This window comes from Gigantopelta aegis, chromosome 12 (assembly GCF_016097555.1).
Source record: "Gigantopelta aegis isolate Gae_Host chromosome 12, Gae_host_genome, whole genome shotgun sequence".
NCBI classification, from domain to species: domain Eukaryota; kingdom Metazoa; phylum Mollusca; class Gastropoda; order Neomphalida; family Peltospiridae; genus Gigantopelta; species Gigantopelta aegis.
In genome coordinates, this window is record NC_054710.1 from 47,817,810 (window position 1) to 47,830,811 (window position 13,002).

The window sequence follows — 13,002 nt, forward strand, 5'->3', positions numbered from 1 at the left end:
GGCACTTGACAGCGAGTCATGACTGCAGACCCGGATTAATACTATCTCTCCTCTATAGACAAGACACTGGACAGCGAGTCATGGCTGCAGATCCCGATCAATAGTATCTCTCCTCTGTAGACAAGGCACTTGACAGCGAGTCATGGCTGCAGACCCGGATTAATACTATCTCTCCTCTATAGACAAGGCACTTGACAGCGAGTCATCGTAATCAGTACTGTCTCTCCTCTATAGACAAGGCATTTGACAGCGAGTCATGACTGCAGACCCGGATCAATACTATCTCTCCTCTGTAGACAAGGTACTTGACAGCGCGTCATGGCTGCAGACCCGGATCAATACTATCTCTCCTCTATAGACAAGGCACTCGACAGCGAGTCGTGACTGCAGACCCCGATTAATACTATCTCTCCTCTATAGACAAGGCACTTGACAGCGAATCAGGGCTGCAGACCCTGATCAATACTATCTCTCCTCTGTAGACAAGGTACTTGACAGCGAGTCATGGCTGCAGACCCGGATTAATACTATCTCTCCTCTATAGACAAGGCACTTGACAGCGAGTCATGGCTGCAGACCCGGATTAATACTATCTCTCCTCTATAGACAAGACACTTGACAGCGAGTCATGGCTGCAGATCCCGATCAATACTATCTCTCCTCTATAGACAAGGCACTTGACAGCGAGTCATGGCTGCAGATCCCGATCAATACTATCTCTCCTCTATAGACAAGGCACTTGACAGCGAGTCATGGCTGCAGACCCCGATCAATAGTATCTCTCCTCTATAGACAAGGCACTTGACAGCGAGTGATCGTGATCAGTACTGTCTCTCCTCTATAGACAAGGCACTTGACAGCGAGTCATCGTGACCAGTACTATCTCTCCTCTATAGACAAGGCACTTGACAGCGAGTCATGGCTACAGACCCTGATCAGTACTATCTCTCCTCTATAGACAAGGCACTTGACAGCGAGTCATCGTGATCAGTACAGTCTCTCCTCTATAGAAAAGGCACTTGACAGCGAGTCATCGTGATCAATACTATATCTCCTCTATAGACAAGACACTTGACAGTGAGTCATCGTGATCAGTACTATCTCTCCTCTATAGACAAGGCACTTGACAGCGAGACATGGCTGCAGACCCTGATCAATACTATCTCTCCTCTATAGACAAGGCACTTGACGGCGAGTCATGGCTACAGACACCGATCAATATTATCTCTCCTCTATAGACAAGGCACTTGACGGCGAGTCATGGCTGCAGACCCTGATCAATATTATCTCTCCTCCATAGACAAGGCACTTGACGGCGAGTCATGGCTGCAGACCCTGATCAATAATATCTCTCCTCTATAGACAGGGCACTTGACAGCGAGACATGGCTGCAGACCCTGAACAATACTATCTCTCCTCTATAGATAGGGCACTTGACAGCGAGTCATGGCTGCAGACCCGGATCAATACTATCTCTCCTCTATAGACAAGGCACTTGACAGCGAGTCATGGCTGCAGACCCGGATTAATACTATGTCTCCTCTATAGACAAGGCACTTGACAGCGAGTCATGGCTGCAGACCCTGAACAATACTATCTCTCCTCTATAGACAAGGCACTTGACAGCGAGTCATGGCTGCAGACCCGGATCAATACTATGTCTCCTCTATAGACAAGGCACTTGACAGCGAGTCATGGCTGCAGACCCGGATTAATACTATCTCTCCTCTATAGACAAGGCACTTGACAGCGAGTCATGGCTGCAGACCCGGATCAATACTATCTCTTCTCTATAGACAATGCACTTGACAGCGAGACATGACTGCAGACCCTGATCAATACTATCTCTCCTCTATAGACAAGGCACTTTACGGCGAGTCATGGCTGCAGACCCGGATCAATACTATCTTATCGTCTATAGACAAGGCACTTGACAGCGAGTCGTGACTGCAGACCCCGATCAATACTATCTCTCCTCTATAGACAAGGCACTTGACAGCAAGACAAGGCTGCAGACCCCGATCAATACTATCTCTCCTCTATAGACAAGGCACTTGACAGCAAGTCGTGACTGCAGACCTCGATCAATACTATCTCTCCTCTGTAGACAAGGCACTTGACAGCGAGTCATGGCTGCAGACCCGGATCAATACTATCTCTCCTCTATAGACATGGCACTTGACGGCGAGTCATGGCTGCAGACCCCGATTAATATTATCTCTCCTCTATAGACCAGGCACTTGACAGCGAGTCATGGCTGCAGACCCTGATCAATATTATCTCTCCTCTATAGACAAGGCACTTGACAGCGAGTGATCGTGATCAGTACTGTCTCTCCTCTATAGACAAGGCACTTGACAGCGAGTCATCGTGATCAATACTATATCTCCTCTATAGACAAGGCACTTGACAGCGAGTCATCGTGATCAATACTATCTCTCCTCTATAGACAAGGCACTTGACAGCGAGTCATGGCTGCAGAGCCTGATTAATATTATCTCTCCTCTATAGACAAGGCACTTGACGGCGAGTCGTGGCTGCAGACCCTGATCAATATTATCTCTCCTCTATAGACAAGGCACTTGACGGCGAGTCCTGGCTGCAGACCTCGATCAATATTATCTCTCCTCTATAGACAAGGCACTTGACGGCGAGTCATGGTTGCAGACCCCGATCAATATTAGCTCTCCTCCATAGACAAGACACTTGACGGCGAGTCATGGCTGCATACCCTGATCAATATTATCTCTCCTCCATAGACAAGGCACTTGACGGCGAGTCATGGCTGCACACCCTGATCAATACTATCTCTCCTCCATAGACAAGGCACTTGACGGCGAGTCATGACTGCAGACCCGGATCAATACTATCTCTCCTCTATAGACAAGGCACTTGACAGCGAGTCATGGCTGCAGACCCGGATCAATATTATCTCTCCTCTATAGACAAGGCACTTGACGGCGAGTCATGGCTGCACACCCTGATCAATACTATCTCTCCTCTATAGACAAGGCACTTGATGGCGAGTCATGGCTGCAGACCCTGATCAATATTATCTCTCCTCCATAGACAAGGCACTTGACGGCGAGTCATAGCTGCAGACCCTGATCAATACTATCTCTCCTCTATAGACAGGGCACTTGACAGCGAGACATGGCTGCAGACCCTGATCAATACTATCTCTCCTCTATAGACAGGGCACTTGACAGCGAGTCATGGCTGCAGACCCTGATCAATACTATCTCTCCTCTATAGACAAGGCACTTGACAGCGAGTCATGGCTGCAGACCCGGATCAATACTATCTCTCCTCTATAGACAAGGCACTTGACAGCGAGTCATGGCTGCAGACCCGGATCAATACTATCTCTCCTCTATAGACAAGGCACTTGACAGCGAGTCATGGCTGCAGACCCGGATTAATACTATCTCTCCTCTATAGACAAGACACTTGACAGCGAGTCATGGCTGCAGACCTCGATCAATACTATCTCTCCTCTATAGACAAGGCAGTTGACAGCGAGTCATGGCTGCAGATCCCGATCAATAGTATCTCTCCTCTATAAACAAGGCACTTGACAGCGAGTCATGGCTGCAGACCCCGATCAATATTATCTCTCCTCTATAAACCAGGCACTTGACAACGGGTCATGGCTGCAGACCCTGATCAATATTATCTCTCCTCTATAGACAAGGCACTTGACAGCGAGTCATCGCTGCAGACCCTGATCAATGTTATCTCTCCTCTATAGACAAGGCACTTGACAGCTAGTCATGGCTGCAGACCTTCAACTACTCTATCATAACTTCTCTTGCAATCAGTTTTGTGCAGAGATACGATATTGAATATGTTACGGCATACATTACACACTTTTAAAATGGTAAGGTATACTGATGTATTACAGGTGAGTAGATGAACATACAATATCGTGGGGGGTGTAAAAAAAAGGCTTTTGTTTCATGGAGATATCCTTTTACATAAGGGCCTTAAGCGTGGGTGGGGGTGGGGGTGGGGATGGTGGTAGGGGCGGCAAAGAGCCCTGGCCCGCCAACTCTGATGATACCCCCCAGCCCCTCCCCCGCCCGTGTTGTTGTAAAGACATTCGAACCTATTCCCCTTTCTAATCTTTTTTTTTCTTCTTTTTTTTGTTGTTCTAATTTTGTTAAATCAATTTATTTTGTCAATTAAGACAACGGTTATCAAAGTTAATTTTGTCTTTTGTCAGTAATATTACTATGGAAACATTCGGCATGTTTACAAGACCTCTTAAGCCAAGGTCATTTGGGAGTTTCTCAAGTTATACATATATTTTATTTATTACACAGTCATAAAATGATCATGATTCCGTCAACAAAGGTTTCATGTCGTAACAATGTGACATAAATACTTTAGCCAACGTCACAGCTAGTTTATTACGTCAATAAATCAAGATCTATCTTTCCAACTATAGAGCAAGGGTGTTTTCTTTTTTTTTTGAGTTGTCTCTTTGTATTTTTCTGAAAAAATTATTATATATTTATTAGTATTAGTATTATCTTTTTTATGTCCTTTTTGTTGTGTTTCACTGATATAAGCTGTACTCTTAAAGGGACATTCCCGAGTTTGCTGCATTGTATGATATTTCTCTTAAAGGGACATTCCCGAGTTTGCTGCATTGTAAGATGTTTCTCTTAAAGGGACATTACCGAGTTTGCTGCATTGTAAGATGTTTCCGAGTAATAAAATATTTCTACGATTAAACTTACATATTAAATATATTTTCTTGTTTAGAATATCAGTGTGTATATTCAGTGTGTTTCTTGTCGTCTTAATATTTGGAAGAAGCCCAAACTGTAATATACAGCCACTAATATTTTATGCAGAAAAATATATTTGATATGTAATTACAATCGTCAAAAAGTCTCTGTTAGTCGATAACATCTTAAAAATTGCAGCAAACTCAGGAATGTCCCTTCAAGTTATGTTAATCTTTATGATACCTAAATTAACAGTGCTTGTCCTAACGTCCACATCGTTGTCGCTAATTTCTTACTCTGTAAAGTTGTACAATGCTTTAACATTGAAAACAAAATCTGTGAAATTTTGAAAAAACTTATTTAAAGTTTAAATTACCTTTTACTTCCTGTCTTATCGTTGCAGCCGGTGTATCTCGACTGGTATATCAAAATCCGTGGTATGTACTATCATGGCTGTGGGATGGTTCATATAAAAGATCCCTTGCTAGTAATGTAGTGGGTTTCGGTATTTAGGAAGACACACCCATAACCGCACCTGTCCCCGTGGAGGGTGTCTTTACACCTCCCCATTGATCCTAGCGGTGCATCCACTCCAGGCCCGAGCCAGCACTGGCATGAAAGACCCCCACCCCTCTATTGCCTCGGGAGAGACACGACTCTAAAAATAAAATAAAAACACACAATACTCATCGGGTGAACACCACAACTAGACAAAGGCCGTGGTATGTGCTTTCCTGTCTGTGGGAAAGTGCATATAAAAGATACCTTGCTGCATTAGGAAAAATATAGCGGGTTTCCTCTGATGACTACGATGATTAATTTATCAATGTCATCCAGTGGTGTGGTTAAACAAGACAAACTTCTTCTTTCTTTCCATTGTGTGTATAACAGGGGATGACATTTTGGAAAGAACATGCATCTATCTAATGACATCTAAGCACATTTTAAACTTGTTCAATTTCGTGTCTGACAGTAACATGGTAGTTTTGACATTTGACCTTGAGTGAGAGGATTCATTCCGCTGCCGCCACACAGGCTACTATTTTTACCGAAAAGCAGCAAGACATCTTTTATAAAGACTTTCCCATACACTGAAAGCCACAGTCATAAATGTTTCAGTCATGGAATTCTGGTTGGGACGGGAAAAATCCCGAGTCTATAGAGGGCGATCGATGCTGCCATCTATCACTCCTCAGGTTAGCGCTCTACCCCTGGGATACACACCACCCCGATTACAATAACACGAGACACTAGTTGGAGCGGGATAAAACAAATCGGATCCATCATGAGATTAAAGCTTATTCGGGTATTTGCGATTAAAAATGCGATATATTTACAGTGTGTTTGTTTTGTTTAACGACACCACTAGAGCACATTGATTAATTAATCATCGGCTATTGGATGTCAAAAATATGGTAATTGTGACACAGTCATCAGAGGAAACCGGCTACATTTTTTCCAAATGCAGCAAGGGATATTTTATATGCACCATCCCACAAACAGGATAGCTCGTATATCAGTCGTGCATTGGCTGGAAAGAGAAATAGCCCAAAGGGCTCGCCGAGTGTATTTACAGATTAAACATTTAAGACCGCTTATCTACATTGGCTGACTCCAATTTAACATACTTACTGATGCAAACATACCAAAAAGTGCATATAATGAACGAGACATCAAAAATATGAAATAAGAAACAAGTCATCAAACAACACTGTGTCCATTATTTTTATCCTGTTGTTAAAGCTCCTCGATGCTATTTTCATTGAACCTTATAACTATCTATTTATCTATCTATCTATCTATCTATCTATCTATCTATCTATATATATATATATATATATCTTAGCTATAATTTTTAGATCATTTGACCACATTCATCACATGTGAGAAAAATTACTAGAAGCTATTTGTTTTATAAACAGTAACATAGCAATGTTCAACTTACATTCATCAACACATCAATTGCAGTGGAGTAAGTTCAGCGTGTCTGAAGCGTATGTTTATTGTGTGTCAACACCGTAACCAACTATTAAGCAAACCACACACACACCCCCCCCCCACCCCCTCCCCCCCCCCCACACACCCGAATTAAGTGTAGGATGATTTACATTTAGGAATGTCAACACCGCAACTGTCAACCCTGTGACCACTGAAATGTGGTCTGCATATAAAGTTAAAGTTTGTTTTCTTTAAAAATACCATTAGACCACCTTGATTTTATTCATCATCGGCTACTCGGGGGGGGGGGGGGGGGGGGGGGGGAATTAATTTTTCTCAATAATTTTCGTCAAAATCTTCAGGCGGCCGCCAGATCACCGGTCGGTTTCCGGCAGACCGCCAGGCGGGGACCTAGCGACTTGTCTACGGAATTACCACGACCTAAAATCGCAGATTTGGGAGTCAGGTTTTCACGCCCGTGGGGTTCGGGCGACCCCTAAAAATGGCAGCAGAGCCCGTAGAAATCGGGCACGCGTTGGCCGGACGCCTCGCCATAATGCCCTTTTTGGCCTGTTTTAGGAGTCGCGCGGGCGCCGCGACTGATATGTGAGGGCCGCTTAAGTGGGCAGGTATAAGACCACTACACCGACTTCTCTCTCACTAATCACTACCGAACTAACCACTAAATCCACTGTACTTGACAGACACCCCAGATAGCTGAGGCATGTGCCAAGGACAGCGTGCTTGAACATTAGTTGGATATTGGCACGTAAATGAAATTAATGCACTACAACCTGCTAGATGTCTTGGAAGTCTAATTTTAAAAAATTCTAAATTGTAGTCTTCGTAGGAAATCCATTACATTTTCAAGCTGGATATTTATTGTAAACGTTTAAGTTAAAAATAAATTTATGTACTCGACACAGCACCTTTAAAATGGATACATAATTGACTTTATATACTCGACACTGCACGTTTAAAATACATACATCATTGACATTATATACTCGACACTGCACCTTTAAAATACGTACATCATTGCCTTTATATACTCGACACTGCACCTTTAACATACGTACATCATTGACTTTATATACTCCACACGGCACCTTTAAAAAACGTACATCATTGACTTTATATACTCCACACTGCACCTTTAAAATACGTACATCATTGACATTATATACTCGACACTGCACCTTTAACACACGTACATCATTGACTTTATATACTCGACACTGCACGTTTAAAATACATACATCATTGACATTATATACTCGACACTGCACCTTTAAAATACATACATCATTGCCTTTAAATACACGATACTACACCTTTAAAATACGTACATCATTGCCTTTATATACACGATACTCCACCTTTGAAATACGTACATCATTGATTTTATATACTCGACACTGCACCTTTAACATACGTACATCATTGCCTTTATATACACGATACTCCACCTTTAAAATACGTACATCATTGCCTTTATATACACGATACTCCACCTTTAAAATACGTACATCATTGATTTTATATACTCGACACTGCACCTTTAAAATACGTACATCATTGATTTTATATACTCGACACTGCACCTTTAACATACGTACATCATTGCCTTTATATACACGATACTGCACCTTTAAAATACGTACATCATTGCCTTTATATACACGATACTCCACCTTTAAAATACGTACATCATTGATTTTATATACTCGACACTGCACCTTTTAAATACGTACATCATTGATTTTATATACTCGACACTGCACCTTTAAAATACGTACATCATTGATTTTATATACTCGACACTGCACCTTTAACATACGTACATCATTGCCTTTATATACACGATACTCCACCTTTAAAATACGTACATCATTGCCTTTATATACACGATACTCCACCTTTAAAATACGTACATCATTGATTTTATATACTCGACACTGCATCTTTAAAATACGTACATCATTGATTTTATATACTCGACACTCCATCTATAAAATACGTACTAGTAACTAGGATGAACAACAAGACACAATATTGAAACAATAAATTTAATAAAAGTAAACAATATTAAATATGTATGTACATAAACATACCATACCCTTCCACGCCATCTTTCATCCCACCATTCAATGCATTCTAGTCATTTCAACACACCATTTACACATACATATATCAAATAACAATAAACAATGTACTGTTATTCCCTACAATATAGTTCGTTTCCATTGTCCATGTCATATTCCTCGTTTCTACAGTTCAATAAAGAACACGAAGTTAAACTAAATGTCACAAATTTCTCCAAATAGAACCACATAAACCAAGCCAATGTTCCTCATTACCAGGCACCCCCATCTATTGGATGCACACACCATCACCCATCACCATTGAGTCGACTACCGTCATCCAGTACTGATTTGTCCCGTTCCAACCAGCAAGCACATTAGTGCCTCTTACGATACTAAGAGTACTTCTTATAGACACTATTTGTCCCGTTCCAACCAGCAATCCACATCAGTTCCTCTTACGATACTAAGAGTGCTTCGCTGAGACAGAGGAGAAACCCGACTACATCTCCTATCCCATGTGGATTAAAACAACAAAAAAGATTTAAACATCACACATTCATATCATCTGCATATTAACCTTCCATATGCACATATATTCTACATTCATGGATTTCAAATGCTTATGTGTCCAACTAATACATTCCTTTCATCTATATGTAAACCTTTCTCCAATTCAGTTTCTACTTGAGTTAATTTCTCTATTTACACAGGATACACATATAAAATTAAACAAATCCAAATTAATTATAACATATCTTCATACAACACAATTATATTGAATTATTTAACATTCCAAATAAAATAAATTCATCTACTCACGTTCTTGTACCAGCTTAAAACACACTTCCAAAAATTATTGTCAGAGTGACTAACCCATCAGAGTACACTGCTTTTATTCATCAAAACTACTCACATCCCAAGCTCACAATGCATGCACCACACCACACTTCACGATCGTCTTCCACATTCACCACCTGTAATCATTGCCCAAGCTAATATTGTTAATTACTCAATGTCACTGTTCTAATGTCATATTATAAATAAATACCAAAACACAGTCACAGTGTAGCTCATTACAAAACAAATATATATACCTTATAAATAATATACTATATTTGACTTGTGACATACATCATTGCCTTTATATACACGATACTCCACCTTTAAAATACGTACATCATTGATTTTATATACTCGACACTGCACCTTTAAATACGTACATTATTGTCTTTATATACACGATACTCCACCTTTCAAATACGGACACCATTGACATTATATAGTCGACACTGCACCTTTAAATACGTACATCATTGACATTATATACTCGACACTGCACCTTTTTGAATACGTACTTATTGACATGATATACTCGACACTGCACCTTTTTAAATACGTACATTATTGACGTTTTATACTCAACACTGTACCTTTAAAATAGATACATCGTTGACTTCATATGCGTATAGTATATTCATGAACCATTATTCATTTGGCTGTTCCAGAGCGCGTCACGTGATCCCCACCCCCAGCTGCTTGAAGTGCCCTTTTTAATGCACATTATACAATACTAAATGTGACATTAAAACGCGTCTCTGAAATTCTCTGAAACTCTGAAAACGTTCCGTGAAGTACGCCCCCGAAACCTTCAACAGATCCTTTGTGAACTCGACTCATTGGCCTTTGACAAATTCAATTTGCCACTTTTACAATTCTGTGACCATAACTCCACCCGCCGCCCGTACAAATGCCGGATCCGTCCATGTAATTAGTATCCTTGAATGCAATTTATTAGCTTCAGGTCACCTAATAGCGTTCTGTGAAAGGGATACTTTACTTCCGCTGAACAATATTCAATTGGTAAAGACTGCATTGTTGAACGTATATGATATCAAACGATACAAGTATTTGATGTTCGTTACTAAATCTCTCTGTGGCAATTGAAGTGGGAGTAGATGAAAAAAAGGTCTCAGAATTTCAAACAACCGGATAATTTAAATGATTAGTATGTGATCGATTTGGAAAACATCTGATGTCAACGCAGTGGAGATAAACATTGTCAGAAATAACCAAACTCTAATGCAGTGCTACGTGTAGTTTTTAGAAAGATTAATATTTGTGGTCGTTTCAAAAACAACTGAAACCAAAATACACTTTTCGTTGACTTAAGATGTGTAGAAAAAGTAACAAATCAATGTGTCAAGATTCAAGATTTTTAAGAAAGAAAAAAATGTTTAGAAACTCAACTGATGTCAATATATACGTTTTGTTGACGTACAACGTCTGCAAGAAACAAACAAACAATCAGTCTGTCAACATTTTCACATTTCCAATGGATGCAAGTTTTTGAAATATTAATTTTTTTTACAACAGCAACTGATGCCAATGTGACGTATTTGATATATTCACAACTGATTTTCTTTCTATGCATTTTTTAAAATATTATATTTTGTGCCCAGTGTCAAAACCTACTGATGCCAGGGTTAGGTTCATGGATATATAAGATGTGGAATGACAAACACTCGCATCAGCAATATCACATTTGAAGTCGCATTCCGAATCGATAAAAACAAGTGTCAGTAGCGTGATAGTCATGAGTACATCTTTCTTTTTATTCTGTCCTTGTTTCATTAACTGATTTGATTTGATTTGATTTATTTATTTTATTCGTTTCCTTTGGATTTAAAAGCAACGAAGATACAGGGTTCGAAACATCCACTAGCCGTTGGTCCTGGCTAGTGAATTAAAAACATAATAATAACAATTGATTCACCATTCTCTGTTACAAAGGCCTACCTACTACTGTCCAGAGTGAACACAGGGGGCAGTGGTCAGACAGCAAGACCAGAAGCTCAAGATAACAACCAGGAAGAGCCCTCTGAAGATATATTGTGGTTTGTTTTTGTTTTTCCAAAAGAAATAAGAATCAAAAAAGGGAAAGATAACTAGTGAATTTTTGGTCTGGAATAGAGGAAACGATCAGCTGTATTATTATAATACATAGGACACTAGTCGAAGCCTACTGTGAGGACTTTCTCAAACGTTTGTCGAACACAGCTTGACGATACAGCGATTGTGTTCATACATCATGACGATCTCCAATTCCTCAGAAAGCATGGCCAATCCCGCTTTGGACTCACAAAAAATAATTTCCAGTAGACTTCTATTTATCGCATTCATGTTGTTAATATCTGTGTTTATTGCTATTGTTAACATTCTCACTGTTGTCACCATCTGGCGAACGCGCAAACTCAGAACTATTTCCAACATGTTTGTGACGTCACTTTCCCTAGGCGACCTACTTTTTGGACTTCTAATGCCCGTCGGGATTTTCGTTTCTACAGGATTTCCTCAATCTGTTTTGAGCACCAGCATATTTCTTTGCCACATGCCGATCATGATTTTCGTATGTCTGAACACCCAGTCTTTCACGACCATCACATTGATTGGTGTGGAGCGCTTTATTTACATCGTGTATCCCTACAAGTACCCGAATCTTGTGACCAAAACTAAAGTGTTATTTGGAATTACGTTTACGTGGATTGCCGGCGTATTCATGGATGTGGCGGTAATGAGCTCCATAGCCTGGGAGAAGCGGTGTAACTCCAACAGCACAGTTAACCCTAACATGATCATGGCTGGAATTGGCGTCTATACGTTTCTGGCGATTACTGTTGGTGTCATGTATTCCTACATCACGTACGTGGCGTTCAAACACATGACGTCAATTCACGCCCAAACACGGGGAGGCGTCGTCAACTCGCTGCGACGTTCTAGTTTCAAAGCAGTCAAACTCTTTTTGGCTGTCTATTCTGTTTTCATTCTATGCTGGATTCCATTCTTCGTGCTCAACGTGGTTGGGACCTCGCTAGCTAAATCGATTGCCACCAGCCTTGCGTTTCTGAGTTCTGGTTTAAATTTCTGTGTGTACGTGTGGATGAACCCAGCGTTCAGAATGGGCGTTAGAAACGTGTGCTTCTCCATGTCCCCTTCCAGTAGTGTGACAGATTCCTTCGCCATGCATTAAAGGGGCAGACCCTAGTTTTAGTCCGTGACAAAGGACGCTATATTGGGTTAATCTACAAACCTGTAACACATCGCGATAGAATTACAAGAGAGTGAAGAAGGACGCCATATTGGGTTAATCTACAAACCTGTAACACATCGCGATAGAGTTACAAGAGAGTGAAAAAGGACGCCATATTGGGTTAATCTACAAACCTGTAACACATCGCGATAGA

The 13,002-nt window shown here is 40.7% G+C and overlaps 1 protein-coding gene across 1 annotated transcript; it reads left to right on the plus strand.

Annotated features, from left to right (window-relative positions):
• Window positions 1–11,939: 11,939 nt before the first annotated feature.
• Window positions 11,940–12,788, plus strand: LOC121386115 (beta-2 adrenergic receptor-like). The gene has a single exon (XM_041516912.1). It carries the CDS (start codon window positions 11,940–11,942, stop codon window positions 12,786–12,788), a length of 849 nt encoding a protein of 282 aa, XP_041372846.1.
• The last annotated feature ends 214 nt before the right edge of the window (window positions 12,789–13,002 follow it).

What these genes read in the sequence shown, in the direction of transcription:
- LOC121386115 (XM_041516912.1), top strand. Translation starts at nt 11,940, where the DNA reads ATGTTGTTAATATCTGTGTTTATTGCTATTGTTAACATTCTCACTGTT.